This window comes from Choloepus didactylus, chromosome 5 (genome assembly GCF_015220235.1).
Source record: "Choloepus didactylus isolate mChoDid1 chromosome 5, mChoDid1.pri, whole genome shotgun sequence".
NCBI lineage: Eukaryota > Metazoa > Chordata > Mammalia > Pilosa > Megalonychidae > Choloepus > Choloepus didactylus.
The window spans coordinates 126083886-126107521 of record NC_051311.1 but is presented as its reverse complement, the minus strand read 5'-3'; the positions used below and the strand labels follow the sequence as shown (position 1 = coordinate 126107521).

The 23636-nt window shown below is 37.4% G+C and overlaps 1 protein-coding gene across 1 annotated transcript; it reads left to right on the top strand.

Moving 5' to 3' along the window:
• The first annotated feature begins 210 nt into the window (after nucleotides 1–210).
• LOC119535427 (mitotic spindle assembly checkpoint protein MAD2A-like) lies at nucleotides 211–23636 on the top strand. The gene is given in 2 exon segments (XM_037837788.1): nucleotides 211–778; nucleotides 22999–23636. Coding segments are annotated over 2 exon segments (1206 nt in total).

The following is a 23636-nucleotide window of genomic DNA, read 5'->3' as shown; positions in this document are numbered from 1 at the left end:
ACAAAAGAATAGTTATTTTCAGCGACAAAATGTTAACATTTGCCACAGAGCTTATCCATCCCCTAAGGAATGGCTCTGGACCTGTGGGCTGGCCCTACCTACCCTAGGATTGGATTGGGGCAACCCTACATGCCTGCTACCCTTTATGACACTCTACCACATACATCCAGCAATTGGGAAAAGGTAAAAACTAGATAGAGAATAAAGTAGATGGCCTGGTGGTTTTATCCTTTAGCTATTTTAGCCCCAGGTGGCACTGCCATAGTAAATGAAAAACAGGTAGCTGCTTTAGCTGACCACACCACACAAGCGCTCAATGAGTCAAAACTAGCTATAACATTGCTTAATGATGAAGCTACACAACTTAGGAAAGTAGTCTTACAAAATAGAATGGCTCTGGATATTTTAACTGCTGCCCAAGGCAGTACCTGTGCTTTAATTAACATTCAATGCTGGGTATATAGACCTGATAACTCACGAAATGTAACACAAGCTCTTAATCACATGCAAAATCATATAAAAAATATTGAACACTTACCTGATGATCCTTTGTCCAAATGGTTTAATTCTTTAATTTGGCCACTTATTAATAGGATTACTGTCTGTATGTACTGGTTTACTTGTACTCTGTTGTTTACTGCTGTTTTTGGATTATGGATGCAACATCTTTCCTATGGTCAACACAAGTTGCTGTATGGGGGTGGATTGCGGGAACCCCAGGCCCACGGCTTCCCTAAGGGCCTCGAGGGCTGTGCACACAGCAGCCTGCATGACCTAGGTCAGTTAAGGTTTAACCTACCCTCCTTGTAAATCCAGGCCTCCTGTGCTAAATGTAATCTATAGCTTACCTCCTTCCTGAACTCCCTGAGATGCTATTATTCTTGTTGTCATCTACAAGGTAACCTATAATCCTCCCCTCTTTCCTGTTGAATACAATCAATCCTTCCCTGTGCCACAAGACACCCCCTCCCCATTGCCACACTATGCTCTCATACCCATTGGTATGTCTTTGTCTCAAGCCCTTATAACTGGCTTGACCAGTTTCCCCCAAAATGCGGAGTACTTTCACACTGAGCTCTGAGCTACCTGCCACTCAGAGCAACTTGGCTGACTTCCTATTCTATTCCTGTAAGTAGCCCCTGAATAAAAGCTCATGTCTAAAAAAACAAACAAACAAACAAACAAAAAACACCTGGGGTTTTGAGAATTGAGCCTCAGAAGCATCTTCTCCTGATTGCAAAGGCCTTAATATGCTAACGTAAATAGCAAAAGCCAACTAGCACTTGAAAGCAGCCCGGCAGATCTAGGCACCCCAGCTTTCTTGAGGAGGAGGGCACTGCTCAGAGCCAGAGGGGTCCTCTCCAACACCCAACACCACCAGAAGCCATGGTCAGAGCGCAATGTCTGCTCAGGCAGGGCACAGAGGCATGGTGGCACTCGTGCAGCCTGGCTACCATCACTAATCTGGATGCAGAACATTGTGCCAACAAGACACGATGGCACAGAGTCTCCGTGTTCTGAGAGAAGAGGCCAGGGAGAAAAGAGAGGGAAAAAAGACAAAATGTTTTTGTTTGTTACCAATCTTAGTTTTCTAGTATTCCATTTGTAAACTTAAAATGAACTTGGACCTAGAGAATTCTCCTATCAAGAGGTAAAATATGATCTTAAATTCACCTTATCTGAGAAAACAATTCCATTGTCAGGTGTTTTCATGAATTTGTATCTGAAATACACTAGTTTTCTTTTAAAGTTGGGATTTGCAATGGTGGCAACACTAATCCTTAATTCTTTCCCAAATTCGCTTGTCTGCCTTTAATATTCTTTCTGTATAATTAAAAATCCTTCTTGTCTTTCTGGTAACTGTGACTCTTGCATTTCAGCTACCTCAATATTCAGTTGACAGTGGATTCTATTCAGGAATCCTGTGTCAATCACTTCGGAGCAAATTACTCCGATTTTTAACAGGCACTTAAAAAAAAAAAAAAGTTAATATCCTCGTAGGCCCTACTTTTGTCCCTCTCAAGCATCTTTTGCTATGGGCCTGGTGAAAAACAAATTGTCCTTTGTGGAATGTTCCTCCTCAAAGTTCCAGCTCTCCGCAGTTCTTGAATTCTTCTGACCTCATACTTGCCACCTCACTGATGGCCACAAACACATAACTTTAACAGACCTCTTTTTTCTGCAGCAGCAAGGCTGAGCTTTTCTTCTGATACTCAATTCTGGCATATCTCTCATCTTTTTAGTTCAGAGTTGATTTTTAAAAAACATTAACTTACTTCTTGGACTGTGCAAACACTGTTTACTCAGTCTATCTTCTTCCACTTTATTTTTTTTCCTACAGAGCCTGTTTTAACTGCAATGGTTAGAATTATGATGAAAGGAGTTTTTCTTCCATCTCCACTCTTAGTTTAACAACCCACATAAAAAAGCTCTCAGTCTTTTTATCTGTTCACTGATCAGTGCCATTATCTATCAGGAGTTGACCTACATTCTGAGTCCCTGAAATGTCAACCATGAGCAAGCCTTACTGGTTGTCCACTGAATATCCCTGACAGCAAGGGTGTTCATGAATATCACATGGTCAAATCACTCAGACCACCATGACTTGATCATTTTTCTTCTTGCTTTGGATACACTCACGTACAAAATTCCAGAAATCAGAAAATATCCAAGAAATACATCAGAATTAAATTGATAACTCATGGAGGAGTGGGGTAAATTCAGGAAGCTATTGTCCCATGGCTGCCTCTTTGGTCCTAGATGTTGGCAGGTGTTGGCATAAAGGAAACTGAATCTGAAGCTGAAATGGAATCTCCAGGTTAGCGAGCCCCGTACAACCTACCAATCATAGCACCATCAATCCAAAATCCATAAAGTTGCAAATGGAAGCTCCCTAGTTTGAGGTAAGCCTTTTCTGGCCAAACAAATGGTCACCTGGAGCCATTTTTCCACTAATAATAGTCAGCATCAAGATATTCTCTGCTGCCAACTCTTGTTTTTCCACATGGAACTTTGACCTAAAGATTCAGAATCACTGTTTTCATCAGTCCAGATTTCACTAACTGTACCCCCTCCAATTACAATACTTGTGTGTTGTGGTATTAACAGCAGAGGCTGCTTCTGATGCCAGAGTTCTAGTCCCTGTGAGGGGTTTGCTTTGTCAGCCAAGTGGAAAAAGCTAAGATAAACAGAGTCCAGGAATCCTAAATCTTTGACCAACCTGCTGCCACCAGTGTGGGTTTATGAAGATTTCCAGAGAGGACACCCCAGTTATTGCATATTTTTATTACTATAAGGCACTGAAATCAGTCTTTCACGGACTGGAAAGCTTTGGTGAGGTACTGAACTGCTTTGGTGCCTTGAACTTAGGCCTAGAAAAGTCTTGGCCAATGAGATCTTTGACCTCCAGATATGTAGCCATATCCTGGCCCTTTGCATTTTGCCACTGTAGTATCAAGAGTCAGAGAAGGATAAATACAAGAAAATTAAAATAAGGTAATAAAAAAAGAAGAACAGCTAAGCCAGCTAACACACGCTACCTTGAAAGGGCTTTCCCCTAAAAAGCAGCAGCTTGTGCTGTTTTCCCACATTTGCTTCATGTAAACACCACAAAAGTGGTAACCCAAACAGAGTGTACCATGAGGAAACTGTAGCGCTTTTAACCTCTTTATGCTTCACAAAGAAATCTCTGTTCCTTAGTACTTTAACAATAATAACTATGCCCTTGACCCAAAGCATAATTCCACCTTGCCAGGGACAGGATAAGTTAAAAAGAGTTGTGAACATCTTCTAGAAGAAAGGGATCAGAGTTCAGGGAGGCCAAAGGGTTAGAAATTGTGGGACAGAATACTGGAGAGGAAGGGCTATACAGGAAAAGAGCTCCAGAAATACGCATAGGACTTGCTTTGCACAAAGTGAATTTCCAGAAGGCCAGGAAAGAACAGTTACCAAGGATCTATAAGCTGAACAATTCCCAGAGTTCATACAAGATGAGGAATTGAGTTTCCACCACCCAGAGTGCAGAGACCTCATTGAATAATGGGGTATTCAGTAGGAACCCCCAAAAGAAGAGACCTTAATAGTGATGCTAAACTAGCTTTTGAGTAAAAACTACTCAAGTCACCTTTCAAAGCTCAAAAACAAAACTTGTAATGACCAAGCCTTCCAGGAAAAAGTCCTCCACCCTTTAAATGAATTTAAAAATCTAAAATTTAAAACATCTGTCATCAATAAAAAAATGACCAGACAGGTAGGGAAGCAGAAAATATGACAAATACACAGGAGGAAAAAAAAAATCACTCTCAACATGTGACAGAACAACGTGATAGAAAAATCAGCAATGATCTATAAGAACTTATCATCATCGACCAAAAGATCCTAATCTGCATTTATAGAATCCTCCATCCAACAGCAGCAGAACATACATTCTTTTCAAGTGTTTATGGAACATATGCCAAGATAGTGCATATCCTTGGCCACTAAACAAACCTCAACAAATTTAAATCAATTTAAATCCTACAGAATGTCTTGTCTGACCATAATACATATTAGACTCAAAATCAACAACAAATATAACAGGAAGATCTCCAAACACTTGGAAAGTAAACAATACATTCTAAATAAATGATGTATTTAAAGGAAGTCTCAAGTGAAATTTTTTAAAAATGACCTGGATGAAAATGATTATTGAAATTTGTGAGCTGCAGCTAAAACAGTGCTAAGAGGGAAATTATAGTACTAAAAGTTTACATTAGAAAGGAGGGACAGTCTAAAACCAGTGATGTAATCTCATGCTCAAGAACCCAGAAAAAAGAAGAGGAAAATAAACCTAACACAAGCAGAAAGGAGGAGATAATAAAAATAAGAGGAAATAGGAAACAATAAAGAGAATCCATGAAACAAAAGCTGGTTCTTTTAAAAGATCAATGAAATTGACAAACATCTAGGAAGACTGAAAAAGAGAAAAGAAAGAAGACATAAATTAGCAATAACAAGAATGAAATATAGAATATCACTACAGACCCTGAGAAGAATACTACAAATAACTCCACTCACATAAATTTGACAACTTAGAGGAAATGGACCAGTTCCTTGAAAATTACAAATACCAAAACTGAACCAATATGAAATAATTTGAATAAATCTGTGATTATTAAGTAAATCAAATTCATAATTTAAAAACTCCTGAAAAAAGAATCTCTTGGCCCATATGTTTTCATAGGAATCCTACTAAACATTTAAAGAATTAATACCAATTCTGTGCAACCTATTCCAGAAAATATAAGAGGAAGAAACACCTCCCAACTCATTTCATTAACCCTGCATTATCCTGATGCTAAAACCAGACAAAGACAGTACAAAAGAGAAAACTTCAGACCAATGTCCCTCATGAATATAAAAGCAAAAATTCTTAACACATTAGCAAATAGAATTCAGTACTATATAAAAGAATGATACTTTTATAATCTCTCTCTCCCAAAAAAACAAATATTTAGGTGTAACTCTAACAAAGCATGATTGGACTTTTCTTCCTGAAAACTACAGAACTCTGATGAAAGAAACCTAAGAATATCTAAATAAATGGAGAGCAAATTGAGTCCATGGATTGGAAGACTCAGCATAGTAAAGACATCAAGTCTTCCCAAATTTATTGCAGATTTAAAACAAATCCTATAAAAATCTCAGAAAGATATTTTGTAAATATAGTCCAGATGATTCTAAATATATAGGGAAAAGCAAAGGAACTAAAATAGCTAAAACAATTTTGAAAAAGAATAATAAAGTGGGAAGAATCAGTCTGATTTCAAATTTTATTATATTGTTATAGTGTCAAGATTGTGTGCTACTGAAATAGTGGAACAGGATAGAGAACCTAAAAAATAGTCCCATTCAAGAAGAACCGTCTGATTTTTGGAAATGATGAAAAAGAAGTTCAATGGAAGAATTATAGTATTTTCAGCAAATGGTGATGTACCAATTGGATTTCCACAGTAAGTAAGTAAGTAAGTAAGTAAATAAATAAATAAATAAATAAATAAATCTTGACCTAAACTTCACATCTTATACAAAAATTAACTCAAAATGGATAATAGATTGAAACATTAAATTTGAAACTATAAAGTTCTCAGAAGATAACAAGAGAAAATTTGGGGGACCACGGGCTTTTGGGAGAATTCTTAGATATGACACTGCAAGCATGATCTTTAAAATGAAAAACTGATAAAGTGAACCTCAACAAAATTAAAAAACTTTTGCTCTGCAGAAGTCCTGTTGAGAGGATGAGTTATATAAATGGGCGAGTGATGGCCCCTGGGTATTGACCTCTATGATTTTTACAGCTTCACAGCAGGCTAGAATCATTAGCCCGTAGCCCTCCAGTGCCTGATTCAAATTATTACACTCCTGATTACCTTAAGTATCATCCAAATAAACCATTTAGAATCTGCCATTTAGAACCTGCCTGCTTTGCATACCCCACAAAACTGCACCTAACATCTATTAGCTATAGGTAAGAAAACTCCAGGGCTATAAAAAAAACTCCAAACCACTCCTGCCCTCTAGAGCTCTCTTACACAGAGTCTTGTCACCATGCTGCTGAACAGCATCACCTAGACACATGAGCACCCTCTCTGATTCCCGGAGGTCCCGGCAGTTCCCTTACCCTGCTCGCCTTCTGGGTTTGGTCTTGCACCACTGCCTCTGGGAGGTTCCCTTCTGAGCATGAACATCTCTCTTCATGCAAAACTGTCCGAGTGCCACCTCAGGATGAAAAGCCAAGCCAGGAGAAAACATTTGCAAACCACATCGCTGTTCACAGGCAGAATATATAAAGAAATCTCAAACTCAACAATAAAAAGACAAAAAGACAAGCAATCCAATTAGAAAATGGGCAAAAGATAAACGACATTTTACTGAAGGAGATGTACAGATGACAAACAAGCATGTTAAAAGATGTTCAACACTGCTAACCATTAGGGAAATGCAAATTAAGATCATGAGATATTACCACATACTTACTAGAACAGCTAAAATAAAAATCAGTGACAATGTTAAATGTCAAGGATGTAGTGAAACTAGATCTCTCATGACATTGCCAGTAAGAATGTAAAATGGTAAAGCCACTCAGGAAAACAGTTTAGCAATTTCTTACCAAGAAAAAAAAAAAAACTAAATATACACTTACCATACAACCCAGCAAGTACACCCCAAGACAGTTATCTAAAGAAATGAAAATTTATGCCCACACAAAAACCTGTACTTGATTGTTCATAGCAGATTAATTGTAATAGGCAAGAACAGGAAACAACCAAAATGGCTTTTAACAGGTAAATGGTGAAACGAACTGTGATACTTCCACACCGTGCAATACAAGTAAGCAATAAAAAGCTGCAAACTATTGACACATGCAACAACTTGAATGGATCTCAAGGTCATTATGTGGAGCAAAACAAAGTCAATCTCAAGCGGTCACATACTGTATGATTCTTTTTACATAACATTCTTGAAATAACAAAATGTAAAGATGGAGAAGAAATTAGTGGTTATCATGAGTTAGGAATGGATGGGGGAAGGGGGTGGGTGTGACTATAAAGGGATAGCATGAGGGAAACATTTTAGTGATGGAACAGTTCTGTATCTTGATTGTAGTAGCAGTTACATAAATATACACATGTAATAAAATGACATAGGACCATAAACACACTTTGCACCAATGTCAGTCTCTAGGTTTTGATATTGTACTATTAGTTAAGTAAGATGTAACCAATAGGAGGAACTGGATGCAAACTCTCTGTACTATCTTTGCAACTTCTTGTGAATATATGTTATTTCAAAATGAAAGTTTAAAAAATTTAAGCCTTCCACAAAGACAATTCCAATCCAGATGACTTTATGGTGAATTCTATGAAATATTTAAAATAAGGAAATAGTACCAATTGTTCACAAAATCATTCACAAAATAGAGGAAGAGGGAACATTTCTCAATTCTTTTTATGAGGCTGTATTATTCTGTACCAATACCAGAAAAGCCATTACAAGGAAATAAAATTACTGATCAAAATCCCCCTGTAAATACAGATGCAAAAGTCCCTATAAATATATTAGCAGGAATTCAAGATTGGTTTAACATTTGAAACTCAATGTCATTTACCATATTTTAAGGGTTGAATTGGGTCCTCCCTACAAAAGATAGGTTAAAATGCTAACCCCCATTAGCTTGGAATGTGATCTTATTTGGAAAGAGGGCTGTTGCATAGGTAATTAGTTAAATTAAGATGAAGTCATGCTGAGTAGGGTGGGCCCTTAATCCAATATGACTGGTGTCCTTATAAGAAAAAGGAGACACAGAGAGGAGGATACCACATGAAGGCACAGACACACAGGGAGAAGATGGTCATGTGAAGATGGAGGCAGAGTTTGGAGTATGCTGCCACAAGTGAAGGAATGCCTGAGGCCACCAGAGACAAAGACCAGGTGTTCCAGTTTGCTAATGCTGCTGTTTTGTAAAACAAGAAATGGATTGGCTTTTATAAAAGGGGGTTTATTTGGTTACACAGTTACAGTCTTAAGGCCATAAAGTGTCCAAGGTAAGGCATCAGCAATCTGGTACCTTCACTGGAGGATGGCCAATGGTGTCCGGAAAACCTCTGTTAGCTGGGAAGGTATGTGGCTGGTGTCTGCTTGCTCCCAGGTGACGTTTCAAAATGGTGTTCTCCAAAGTGTTTCTCTTGGGGTGTTTTGTCTTCTTTTATCTGCAGCTCCTCTTCAAATGTCACTCTCAGTTGCTCTCTCATGGCTGAAGGTCCTTCTGTCTGAGCTTTTACAGGGCTCCGGTGAACTAATCAAGGCCCATGCTGAGTGGGCGGGGCCACACCTCCATGGAAATTATCCAGAGTTATCACCTACATTTGGGTGGGTCACATCTCCATGGACACAACCTAATCCAAAGGTTCCAACCTAATCAATACTAATATGTCTGCCTTCACAAGATTACATCAAAGATAATGGCGTTTTGTGGGCCATAATACATCCAAACCAGTACAGTACACCAGGCAAGGAAGAATTCTTCCCCATAACTCTGAGAGGGACCATGGCCTTGCCAACACCTTGATTTTGGATGTCTTGCCTCTAGAACTGTAAGGGAATAAATTTCTGTTGTTTTAAGCCACCCAGTTTGTAGTACTTTGTCATGACAGCCATAGGAAAATGTACCATATTAGCAGAAGAAAGAAGAAAAGATCATCTCAAAGATGCATAAAAAAGGGCATTTCAAAAACCTTAACACTCATTCATGATAAAAACTCTCAGCAAAATAAAAAGGTAGTTCCTCAACTTGATAAAAAGACAACTATGAAAAACCTACAGATAACATTACTCTTAATCATAAAATACTGAATGCTTTAAGATGGAGAAAAAGGTAAACATCTCTGCTTTTGCCACAACTGTTCAAAATTGCACTGGAGAAACACTAAGGAAGAAAAAGAAATAAAAAAACAGAGATTAGAAAGAGAGAATTAAAACTATCTTTATTCATAGATGTCAGGAATATGTATGGGTAGAAATCCAGTGATCACTAAAGAAAAAAATTAATAAGTGTATTTGGCAATGTCATGAGGTATAAAGACAATATCCAAAATTGATCATATTTCTATATTCTAACAATAATTGGAAATGAGCTGATTTTAAAAAAATATTTACAAATGCATCCACAAATATGAAATTCATCATGATTAGTTTTAAAAAAAATGTGCATGCGAGATTTATACACTGAAAACTACAAAACATCACTGAGAGAAATTAAGGAAGACTTGAAGGCATGAAGAGATACACAATATTCATAGATTAAAAGTCTCAATTTTTTAAGATATCAGTTCCTTCCAAATTAATCCATGGGCACAATGCATTCTCAATCAAATCCCCCACAGACTTTTTTGTGTAAATTGGCAAACTGATTCTGATATTTATATGTAAAGACAAAAGACCTAGAATAGCCAAAACATCCTTAATGGAAAGAAGATTTACATTGCCTGACTTCACAACTTATTATATAGCTGAAGTAATTGAAAGATTATGATATTGGCATAAAGATGAACGTAGAAATTAATGGAACAGACTAGAGAGACCAGAAATATAACCACATATATATGGTCAATTAATTTGTGACAAATGTGCCAAGGTATCTCAATGGAGAAAGGTTCATCTTTGCTACAAATGGTGCTGGAACAAATAGATAACTGTAATTCAAAGTGGATTACAGTCCTAAACATAAAAGTAAAAAAACGTAAAATTTTTAGAAGAATACATACGGAAAATTTTTGCAATATTGATAAAGGTGAAGATTTATTGAAAGTAAAACAGAGAACACACAAAAAAACTAAAAAATGATAAATTGGACTTCATGAAAAGTTAAACTTCTGCTCTCCAAAAGACATAATTAGGAAAATGAAAAAGCAAGCTACACATTGGAAAGTATTCTCTGACAAAGAAGTTGTATCCAGAGTATAAAATTACCCTTTCAATTCAATAATAAAAACAAAAGCAACAAATTTTTAAAAAAAGACAAAATAATTTAATAGACTTTTCACCAAAGATATGCAAATGTACAAAAAATACATGAAAAGATACACAACATCATTGGTCATTGGAGAAATGCAAATTAACAGCATAATGTAACGCCGTTTAACATCCATGGAATGTCAAGTTAAGAAGATTGACAATACCAAGTGTTGACCAGTATGCAGAACAATCGATACCTATGTAAATTGGTACAGTCATTTCAGAAAACGGTTTGGTAGTTTCTCATTCAGTTAAACATACATTCACCACATGACCCTGCAATTCAAGTTTTTACCCGAGAGAAATGAAAACATGTAAGGGAAATAACAGACATCTATTAAGCAGCCACCACCCAGACCTCACCTACCCTGACCTCCTTTTCTGGGGAAGTCACAAACACATGCTGAGTTCTACCTTCTACGACCCCACTTCCTTTTCTGTCATGTGCTATTCCACAACCTGGAGGAGATGTTAAGTCTCAGGAAAAGGCCCGACCAGCCCTTAAACCTGAAAACAAGGAACAAGCAACCTCAGATGCTTATCAGAACAGGAATTCTCAGTGGCAGGGCCCCCTCCCCGAGGTAAACAAAAACCACACTCAAGCAATACAGACTTGTCTCTCTTTTCCAGTGCCAAAGTGAGGAGTATGGAGATGCCATCTATCCACCTGCCCCAGGGCCGTTTGGGGCCACCTGGGGAGACTGGCCATGATGGGACTTTTTTCCCCTGCTCTTTTAGATTCTTTGTGTTGAGTAAGTGACAACGAGATTATTTGCCCTTTCTGGACTCTTTATTCTTTGCAAGTAATAAAGAGATCATTTGCTGAAGGTTTCTGCTGTGCCATACCTGTGTTCCCATGATGCGCTATTGAAGCAACTCATTCCACAGAACATATATCCATCTACACACAGACTAGCACTTGAATACTCTTAGCAGGCTTTATTTATAATAACCCCAAAGTAGAAACAACCCAAATTTTCTACAAGTGAGTGTGTAAACAAATTAAGGTATACCCATACAATGAAATAGTACTCAGCAATATCAAGGAATGATCTACTGGTACATGCAACATGAATTAATCTCATAAACATTGTGGTGAGCAAAAGAAGCTAGACAAAAAGGAATATAGTCTACATAATTTTATTTAGATAGGACAAAACTAATCTATAGTGACAAAAAGCAGATTAGTTGGTTGCCTGTGGCTAAGGTTGGGGGAGCAACTGCAAAGGGGCAGAAGGGAAATTTTTGTTGAAGTTATGTTCTATATCTTAATTGTGTGGATGATTACATGCAGACATACTTTCCTCAAAACTCCTTGAAGTGTAAATTACAATGGATGCACTTTATTTATGCAAATTGAATATGAATAAAGTCGTAAAAATAAATATATTCATGGGTTCAGCACATGCCCCCTCCAGTAACGTCATCCTTAAATCAACCAGTGATTGGAGACACCTATTCTGGCCCCTCACATTTGCTCCCCCAGACACAAATAAAAGCCAATGCTATTTGGTGACCGCTACTGACCAGGCATTCTGCCCTGTTTCTCTCTGACAGAGCAAGTATGTATTGGCAACGAGCACCTTCCTTCTAGAGCCCCCTCGTCTGCCTTCAACTTCAGTCTCAGAAGCACACCATTAGCAGGGGAGACTGATACGGCAGAAAGAGCCAAATGAAACACACAGTTACTGTGCAACAAAGCAAGTAGTGTGGCCCTTCCACCCCTCTTGCATCCTATCCTAACCATGTTCATCTGTACCATGTCTTGCCTCTTGCTTTTTGTGTGTTTGATTCAATAAACCATGTAACAAAAGTAACTGGGTCTGTGAGACCTTTCATTCTTTGATTTCTGAAATAGCTTGCTGGTAGTATTATGAAAGCTACCATAGAATCAAGGTAATTTCTAATCATGACAAGAGTACAACCAACCCAAACTATTCAAATCCATGATATACAAAATCCATGTTAAAAACAGAAAGTCAGGGTACTGGAACAAAAAGTATACATGTTTCACTGCATTTTGATAAAAAACATAAGTGAAAGTGGGTAAACGAACAATGAAAAATCATGCAATTAAAATAAATTAATTTCACATGCAGTGAAAAGACACATCTTGTGTCATCAATAAGTACTTGATGTCAGAGACAATGTTCCTAATCATGATGATAATCATTAACTCTTAAAGTTATAAAGCCGAAGAATATGCTCACATATTTTTAAATTGTATGCCACTTTCAGCAGTGAAAATAATTGTTGCTATAGTTTGGCAGAGGGAGGTTTAGACATATGTAGCTATTTCATTTTTTCCTGCTATAGAAAACTAACAGTTCTTAAGCATACAAAGAATAATATAACCTAGTAATTCAGCTGTAATCTTGGTTCTGAATCAGCATGATAATGATATAGGTGTCCAGAAGAACAGCATCTGAAAAAAATTCAAACTAACTAGAACTAGAATTGGTATTCATCTGATTCCTCAGTACTTGTGCTGTATCAGCTGTTAAAACTCTGAACCTATTCCAATAGCATGTGCCAATTCATACATATGGCAAGATACATTTAATACAACATCCCTTGGGAAGACTGACTTTTCAGTTCACCATGTAGACTAACAATAAAAGGAAACATTAGATGGGCTCTTGTGCTGGTTTGAACCTGTTATATACCCCCATAAAACACTAGGTTCTTTTAGTCCTCTCTTACGGGTACAAATTTATTGAGGGTGGGAACTTTCGATTCGATTATTTCCATGGAGATGTGACCCAGCACATTAAAGGTGGGTCTTAGTTTACTGGTGCCCTCTATGAGTGGATAAAAGGCAGAGACATTTTGAAGAGAGCTCAGAGAGATGCTTAGAGAGAAAATGCCCAGAGACATTTTGAAGACAGCTGTTGAAAGCAGAACCAGGAAAGGAGCTAAGAGAAGAAATCCAGAGTTTGCCCGAGAGAAGCTAAAAGAGGACCTCCAGATGCTTAGAGAGAAATGCCCTGGTAGAAACAAGCAAGGATGCACAGTTGCTGAGAGAGAAACTAAGACAGAAGCCCAGACACATTTTGGAGTAAGCAACAGAAACCAGAAGCCAACCCCAGGAGAGGCCCAGCAGACTCTGGCCATGTGCCCGTCCATGTAACAGAGGAACCCCAGATCCCATTGGCCTTTCTTCACAGAAGGTATCGGCCTATTGATGTCTTATTTGGGGCATTTTCATAGCCTTAGAATTGTAAATTTGTAACCTAATAAATCCCCTTTATAAAAGCCAGTCCATTTCTGGTATTTTGCACTCTCACAGCTTTAGCAAAAACCAGATCAGCTCCATTCCTTCCAATTGTTTATAAATATCATTTTTAAATGAATGACTTTGCTTAAATAAACAAATGAGGACATACCTGGTAAATTGTAAACTTAGCACTCAAATATTAATAACAAGAAAAAAATCTTTGTTCTAAGTATAAAATTAATTTCTAATTTAAGAACATTAAATGTTTCAGTTCTTTACATCTTTATTAAACAAAGGAAGTTTTGAAACACCTCATGAATTAAATAAAGAAGATTTAAAGTTTAAGGTTTAAGTTTATCAGAAGAACTAGACATTTAGTGATCTTGTCTAGTGAATTTCTCATTTATGACCTTTTAGTGTTATTCTGCTATGAAATCCTTGGCAGCTTCTGTCAGTTTTTTAATCATCTTTTAGGGGAAGAAATAACAATATATGAAAAGTGGTTAGTAGTGGTTTCTAATCACTGTTTTAGGAAAATGGATGCTACTGCTATATATATGTTAAAGATAAAGTGGTATCCCTTTTCACCATGACAATGAAAGTTTTCAAATAACAATGTCACATGCTCTAGTGTTACTTTGTACCACAATTTAAATATATATCTTTACCCCTCCATGTTAAAGTTCCCACTTCATCATTCATTTGCTTGCTTGTGTTTCCTTTGATTGTAGTGACACCTAATGTCAGAATCAGAGAGTATTTCCAGCTCAGCCCATCAAGTTTCCAAATTGACTCAGCTCTTCAGGTTTCTTAGCAGACAGTTTATCAGAATAATTTGATGGGCCACAAAGAATAAGAACAAAACTGAATTTAACTTGTTTAAAACAAAAATGGAATTAGTACTTAAAATTATGACTCATACAGTTTCAAACAGACTGTCTCAGCTTGAGAGGAGTCTCCCTTTTAAAAGATAATGTTTTTGGAAAATACCTACTACATCATATACTCAATCCATTCTATTGCTAAAAATAGTTTTCTTACTTAGTATCTGGGCTTCATGGGCTCATTTTAGTAATAGCTACCACAGTAAATCAGAGTAGCTAATGTTTATTGAGCATTCATCACCAACTGTCATTTTTTATTTGCATTCATTCTCTCTTCCAGAAAGGAAAGCAACTTGACCTTTTATTCTCTGTCTTTTCTCTAGTAACTGTAACTCTAGTAACTGTAAGAGAACCTAGTCCAGAAGAGGCCCATATGTCAGGGAAGGGTCATGTTCATTTTCTGTCATTTTCAGTTCTCTCTCAGGTAACCTTTACAACTCTGTAAGATGAACATTATTATCATTTCTGTTTGCATGAACTTCCTTGCCTGGAGTCACAGCAGCTACTGATCAGGAGTTCACACACAACTGGAGGCTGATGGTTGTGACAACTGGAGGCTGGATGCAGGGGCCGATGGCTCCATGGCCACTGCTCCTCAAGTGACTCCTTTAAGTAATAAGTTGTCATGACAACTGTTGAGGCAATGAGGAAAATGTTAGAGGTAGCAATGTGAAATATGAGATTAAAATCAGTGGTCAGGCTGTGATATATGCAGTCAAGAGAAAATTCCCCTTGTACGTATTTGTTTACACTGGAGAAACAGTCCCCATGAGTGCACTCCACCCCCATGGTAGAGCCTTCCTGGGGCCCCTGCTCTTAACCACGACACACACCGGCTCCCTTAGTGGAAAGAACACACAACTTGGGTTCAAAAGATGTGAGTTTGTGACCAGGCTCTGCCACATACTTACTGTGAGTTTGGGCAAGTATCCAATTCCATTTTAAGTTCCATTTAAAGTGAGTTTGATGGACACTTTTGAGTTCAAGATGACAACCTGAGCCTGCATTAGGAAATCTACCCATCCCTTCTAAACTATCCTTTGAATGTAGAGAAAAATTTAACACCCCTGGAAACTGCAGAAAGATAGACTTACCCAGCCTGAAAATTCAAGGGATATTGCCTGTAGATAACACAGATGAAACCAGAGTAAGAGAAGGACTGATAAGCCCATGATGTAGTACAGATAAAGGAACGCCTAGAGGGACATAAACGGAGGAACCACAGCAGGTTTCCACTAATACCCTTCCTGGCTCAGGACCAGGGAGCCTCAAAACTAGGCTGCCATGGGAAGATGGGGAGAGGGAAATTTAAATTCTGCTGGAGTTTCCAGGAAGCACAGTAAAACCTGAAATCTTCATGGAGTGAGGAGTGGCTAAGGTGGCCACTGAGGAACCTGACAAAGAGGCTGGTTTGAAACTAAGGTCACTCAGAAGTTTAGTATTTGGCTGGGCACCCCTCAACCAGAGGCATCGTGCCTTACAGACATAAAACCAAGATGTGCAGTCATAACAGAGAACAATTTGAAAACAGAAAAGAAGTTTAGAATTGAAAAATGTGACTGCCAACTTCTTTACTGTAATGAAGACAATGAGAAATTGAATACTACAGGAAGCTAATCAATAGGAAAAAAACAAACCTGAGAAATTCAGACCTCTGAGGAAGAGGTTAAAGAGATGAAAATTATAAAGGACAGATAGATATTAGTGTCAGAAATCCAATAAACAAGGATTCCAGAAAGAAAAAGTTGAACAGAATGAGAATTAATAACCAGCAACATTATAGGAAAAAACACTTCAAGGAACTGAACACAGACATGGGTCTTTAAATTAAACAAATTAATTAAGTTTTAGGAAAAGTTAAGGAATAGACATTTACACTTCAAAATATTTTTGCTGATGGCTAGGAACTGAAAAAAAAAAAAAAAAAAAAAAAAAAAAAAACACAGAAAATAACACCTCCAAGGATATGGAGAATTTGGAACCCTTGTATTGCTTTGGGAATGTAAAATGCTTAAACACTGTGGAAAATGATCTGGCAGTTCCTTAGAAAGTTAACCCTAAAATTATTGCAAGACCCAGAAATTTTACTTATAGGTATTTACCCAAAAGAATTGAAAACAGGGACTTAAACAGATACCTGTACACCAACATTCATAGCATCATTATTCACAATAGACAAAAGGTGGAGGCAACCCACATGTCCATCAACAGACAAGGATAAATTAAATGTGGTATATACCTACAATATGATATTATTCAACCATAAAGAGGAATGAGTATCTGATGCATGCTACAATATGGATTCATCTAAAAACATTATGTTAAATGAAATGAGTCAGACACAAAAGGACAAATATTGTATGATTCCACTTACATGAAATATCTAGAATAAGAAAATTCAGAGAGACAGAAAGTATATTAGAGGTTGCCAGTACTTTTCTGAGGCTAAAAGTAACAGAAAACCGTGACTCAGCTGGGATAAATGACAGGAAAAACATTATTTTCATTGAATAAGCTTTAAAATATGATGGTTCCAAGGTTGGTTGAAATAGTAACTCTGAAATTGAAACACAGACACACACATACACAGTCACACACCAGGTTCTTTCCGGTACATTGACTTTGTCCTTCCTAACTACCCTCATGACAGCAAGGTGGCTGCCACAGTCCATGCACTGCATCCCAACATGACCAGGTACAATGGAAAAGGGGGATGTTCCTCAACATTTATATACTTTTATTAATTAGAAGAAACTGTTCTTAGATTTGCCTCATATTTCATTGACCAGAATTGTATCACATGCTCATGGGTAAAGCAGCACTGGTTTAGGAATGGAATCGTGATGATTAGGTTGGAACAGACCAGGGTTTCTCAGCTTCAGTGCTATTGACATTTTGTGCTGGGTAATGCCTTGTTTTGCTGTCTTGCACATTGTAGGTGTTTAAAATCCCTAGCCTCTACCCACTATATGCCAGTAGCATCCTCACCAGTTGTGACAATCAATAATGTCTCTATACATCGCTAAATATGCCCAGGGATGGGGAAAAATAACCCCTGGTTGAGAACAACTGGAATAGTCTAATAATTTCCCCCTTGGGCTAGCTATGGGGCCCAGCTGCCTAAACACAGGGCACATAGAAGAGAGAAAATACCTGAATTAATTCACATCTGTCAGAAAAGAGTCAAGAATGGAAGAAAAATAGTCATAAGTAGGCCGTCAGCAGTATTTAATATAGTAATTTTTTAAAAGTGATATGGACAGAGTAGAAAATCCTGGACTTAAAATCCTGTGTTATTTGAAACAAAGAGATGATGAGGAAGAGCCTTAGCAAGACTAAGGATTGTTAGTATAAATTTTAATCACCAGGTACAAACAACATCAGTTCCTAGCTATAATAATTATAATAGTCAATTGACTTTTAGAAACACATTTTTGAGCATGAATTTTCCTGGTAGATTTGTATCTAAACTATTAAACCCCAAAAAACCCTAAGCAAGTATTATTTTTGGCTGTGTGAATTAGGTCAAACAGCTGAAGAATTTACATCCTGTTTTAGGGAACAATCTTCCATTAATATTTTTCTAAGCTATCAAAGTAAAATTATTCCCTACACAAAGATTTATAGTTGCTCTAGAACCCTAGTTTATTCCATGGCTTAGTGCTTTCTTGTATGTACTTTATGAATATATTTAGTTTTTATAGATTGACTCACAAATTTGGAAACTAATTTATTTCATTATAAGCGTATTTGTTGTTTCAAAAAGATATGTTATTGGAACTTCCAGAGAAGATGGTGGAGTAGGGAGCTCCAGGATTCAGTCCTTCCACCAAAACAACTATTGAACAGGCACGAACTGTCTGAAACAACTATTTTGAACACCCAGAGGCCAAAAGAACACTGTACAGTATCCCGGGGAGAGCAGGAGGAAGACTCATAAACTACAGTAAAGAACTTTAAATTGTTCTCTCCACATGGACGGCTACCAGCACCCACCCCCACCCTCATGGCAGGACACTGGGTCCAGTCCTTGGGTAGCTTAACAGTGACAGAAAGGGATGTAAAAATCATCTTTCCCAAGAACAGGGGTGGGCAGAGATGATCACTGATCACGGCTTTTGAGTAAGGAATTTATATCACTGGATCCTGGCTCTGAGAGCAACTATTGTTTCAATTCACCCCAGACAAAAGCAGTGGCAGCCATTGTTGCAACCCTCCCTGGCAGAGGTGGAGGCAGTGGAGACTTGAAGACATAGTGCTACCTCAGGCTGGGGGAACAGTTAGCTGAAGGGCTGCATTTGCTGGGCAGGCCAGAAAAGCTCAGCCTTGGGGAGCCATAGGAGAAGATCCCCTCCCCAGAGCACTTTCTGCACCCTCTTCTTGAGTCCCTGGCCCTGAGTTGGCATGGAAAGACAGACTTGGGAAAGTCCTCTCTGGGGTGATACTCCTCCAGAATTTGTCCTTCAGGCAAAAACTACATGAGACAACAAAATGAATATAAAAAAACTATAAAGGTGGATGGTCTGGGGCAAAGATCTACCAGCTTCAAATACCTAGGAGAGGGAGTTCTGACTCTTAGAAAGCAGAGGGGACAACCAAACTCCTGTAAACAAGGGAACTCCAAAACAGCTAACGAGCAAAAACGCATGAAAAGCCAGAGGCCCAGAAATACAGGGATAACCATGCACAATTGCATTTGCCTTAGGCAAACCTTCCTGATAGGAGGGATGTAGCTCAAGAAAATCTCTGTCTTATCACCAACTGGTTACAAAATCAAGAAACAGACATCCCAGGGAGTAAATCCCAGAGTCAACGTTTTAAAATATTAAAATGTACAGAATGCAACAAAAGAATACAAGACAAACAAATTGAAATGATGACCCAGCCAAAGTCAGAGGATAAAGATACAGAAAACACCAACAAAGAAGATGAGAATGTGGACAAATCAAATAAAGACTTTGAAAAAATGATCTTAAAAATGCTCAAGGAGATGAAGGAAAGTACAAAGCAAGAACTAGAGGATATCAGGAAAACAATGAATGAGTAATATGAGAAACTTAGTAAAGAGATAGAAACTCTAAAAAGGAACCAAACAGAACTACAGGAGTTGAAGACCACAACCGAAATGAAAAATGCCCAGAAGGGTTTCAAGAGCAGATTGGAGCTCACAGAAGAAAGCATCAATGAACTTGAACATATGATACTTGAAATGAGTCAGGCTGAGGAGCAGAAAGAAAAAAGAAATATTAAAGGCAAAAATAGCCTAAGAGAGTTATGGGACACCATACAGCACATGGATATATGCATTACAGGAGTCCCAGAAGGAGAAGAAAGAGAAAGGGGCAGAAGGAATAGTCAAAGAAATAATGACAGAGAACTTCGCAAACTTATCAAAAGATGTGAATATGCACATCCAAGAAGCTCAGAGAACACCTAACAGGATAAACATGGAGAAAAATATACCCTGTCATATATTGATTACACCATCAAATGCAAAGGACAAAGAGTTCTGAAAGCTGCAAGAGAAAAGCAACGTATTACATACAAGCGACACATGATTAGATTGAGTGCCAAATTTTATAAGGAAGTGGGTTGAAATACTTAACATGCTGAAGGAAAACAACTGCCAGTCAAGCATCTTATATCTGGCAAGACTGTCTCTCAAAAATGAGCAAGAGATTAAGACATTCTCAGATAAACAAAAGGTGAGAGAGTTCATCACCACTAGACCCGCCCTACAAGCAATGCTAAAGGGAGTTCTTCAGACTGAAAGGAAAGGACATTAGACAGTGGTTCAAAGCAGCATAAAGAAATAAAGACCTGTGATAAAAGTAACCATTTGGATAATTATAAATTTATTGTCTTGTTTTGTTTGGTATGTAACTCCAATTCTTATTTGCTACAGGTACTAAAATGCAAATGCATTAAAAAGTAATGATAAATCTAGTTCTTGGACATACAATGTACAAAGGGTGGTAATAAGTACAAAAAAAATGTTGGGGGGACAAAGAGGTATAGGAAAAGTGTATGTGCATGCCAGTGAAGTTAAGTTTATATCAAAGTAAATATGATTGTTATATATTTAGTATGTTAAATTTTAACCCCATGATAACCACAAGGAAAACAGATGAAAAATATTTCCAGATAGAAATGAGAAGTCACTCAATATGGCACAATGCAGAAAAGCAAATAAATATAAAAGTAGGCTTGAACAGAAATAAGGAACAGAAGAGGTATAAGACTTACAAAGGCTAAATAAGAAAATGGCAGAAGAAAGTACTATATTATCAGTAGTGAATTCAAATGTAAAATGATTAAACTCTCCAATCAAAAGGCAGAGATTGGCAGAATGAATAAAAAAGTATGACCCAACCAGATGCTTTCTGCAAGACTTACCTTAAAGTGAAAGATACAAGTAGGTTGAGGGTGAAAGGAAAAACAAAAATATACCATGTAAGTATTAACCAAAACAGCTGGGGTGGCTATGCTAATATCAGATAAAATAGATTTCAAGTCAAAAACAGTTACAAGGGACAAAGGTGGCCATTACATATGGAAAAAGGGGACAATTCAACAGGAAGATGTAACAATTATAAATACATGTGCACCTAACAGAAGAGCCCAAAAATATATGAAGCAAATACTGACAGATTTGAAGGGAGAAATTGATAATTCAACATTAATAGTAGGAGACTTTAACATGACACTCTCAATAATGGGTAGACTTTTTAGGTTCTAAAGAATTGGGGTAGCTGGTGGTGGATACCTGAAACTATCAAACTACAACCCAGAACCCATGAATCTCAAAGGCAATTGTATAAAAATGTAGCTTATGAGGGGTGACAATGGGATTGGGAAAGCCATAAGGACCACACTCCACTTTGTCTAGTTTATGGATGGATGAGTAGAAAAATAGGGGAAGGAAACAAACAAACAGACAGACAAAGGTACCCAGTGTTCTTTTTTACTTTAATTGCTCTTTTTCACTTTAATTATTATTCTTGTTATTTTTGTGTGTGTGCTAATGAAGGTGTCAGGGATTGATTTAGGTGATGAATGTACAACTATGTAATGGTACTGTGAACAATCGAATGTACGATTTGTTTTGTATGACTGCGTGGTATGTGAATATATCTCAATAAAATGAAGATAAAAAAAATAATGGGTAGAACATCTAGTCAAAAAATCAATAAAGAGGTACAGGATTTGAATGATTCACTAAACCAATTAGACCCAGCAGACATAAAAAGAACACTGTACCCCAACAATAACAGAATACACATTCTTTTCAAGTGTGCATGGATCATTCTCTAGGATATATCATATATTGGGTCACAAAACAAGTCTCAAGAAATTAAAAATTATTGAAATCATACAATGACATATTCTCTGACAATGCAATGAAGCTAGATATCAACAACAGAGGGTGATATGGAAAAGTCACAAATGTGTGGAAATTAAACAACCAATGGGTTAAAGAGGAAATCAGAAATAAAATTAGGAAATATCTTGAGATGAATGAAGATGCAAATACAGCTTACCAAAACTTATGGGATGCAGCGAAGGCAGAGCTGAGAGGGAAATTTATAGCTGTAAATGCTTACATTAAAAAAGAAGAAAGACTTCAAATCAGAGTTATAACCTAAAAACTGTAAGAACTAGAAAAATCAGAGGAAATAAACCCAAAATGAGCAGAAGGAAGGAAATAACAAAGATCAGAGCAGAGATAAATAGAAAACAAAAAACAAAGAGAATCAACAAAACCAAGAGTTGGTTCTTTGAAAAGAGCAATAGGATCAGCAAACCTTTAGCTAAACTAATGAAGAAAAAAAAGAGAATATAAATAACAAAAATCAGAAATGAAAAGGGAGGCATGACTGCCAACTCTGCTGAAATAAAAAGTACCATAAGAGAATACTATGAACAACTAAATGCCAATAACTTAGATAACTTAGATGAAATGAACAAATTCTTTGAAACACACAAACTATCTGCATTGACTCAAGAAGAAACAGAGGATGGCAACAAACCAATTACTAGTTAAGATACTGAATCAGTAATCAAAAACCTCCTAACAAAGAAAATTCCAGGACCACATGGCTTTACAAAGGAATTCTACCAACATTCCAAGACGACTTAATTCCAATTCTGCTCAAACTCTTCCAAAAACTTGAAGAGCAGAGAAAGGAAACTATAGACCAATATTTCTAATAAATAAAGATGTAAAAATCCTCAACAAAACACTAGCAAACCAAACCCAAAAGCATATTAAAAGTTATACACTGACTTTTGAAACAAGTGGCGGGGATCTGCTGTGGAGTCGCTGTGCTTGCTGTTTACCAGGTGGAAGCACATCTTTGCACCTGACCACGGCATGGCAGCTCTCCCAAGAGAAGGGCATCGCCCTGCGCAGGAGCTCCAAAATCATGGTGGAGTTCTTCTCTTTTGGCATCAGTAGCATTTTATATGAGCTCGGCATATATCCATTTGAAACCTTTACTCGAGTGCAGAAATATGGACTCACCTTCCTTGTAACTACAGATCCTGAGCTCATAAAATACCTAAATAATATGGAACAGCTAAAAGATTAGTTATACAAGTGTTCGGTTCAAAAACTGGTGGTAGTCATCTCAAATATTGAAAGTGGTGAAGTCTTTGAAAGATGGCCATTTGTTATTAAGTGTGACAAGACTGCAAAAGACGAGAGTGCAGAAAGAGAAAAGTCTCAGAAAGCTACCCAAGATGAAATTCATTCAGTGATCAGACACATCACTGCTACAGTAACATTTCTGCCACTATTGGAAGTTTCTTGTTTGTTTGATCTGATTTATACTGACAAAGATTTGGCTGTACCTGAAAAAGGGGAAGAGTCAGGACCACAGTTTATTACGAATTCTGAGGAAGATCGTCTTCATTCATTTACTACTACAATTCACAAAGTAAATAGCACGGTGGCCTACAAAATTCCTATCAATGACTGA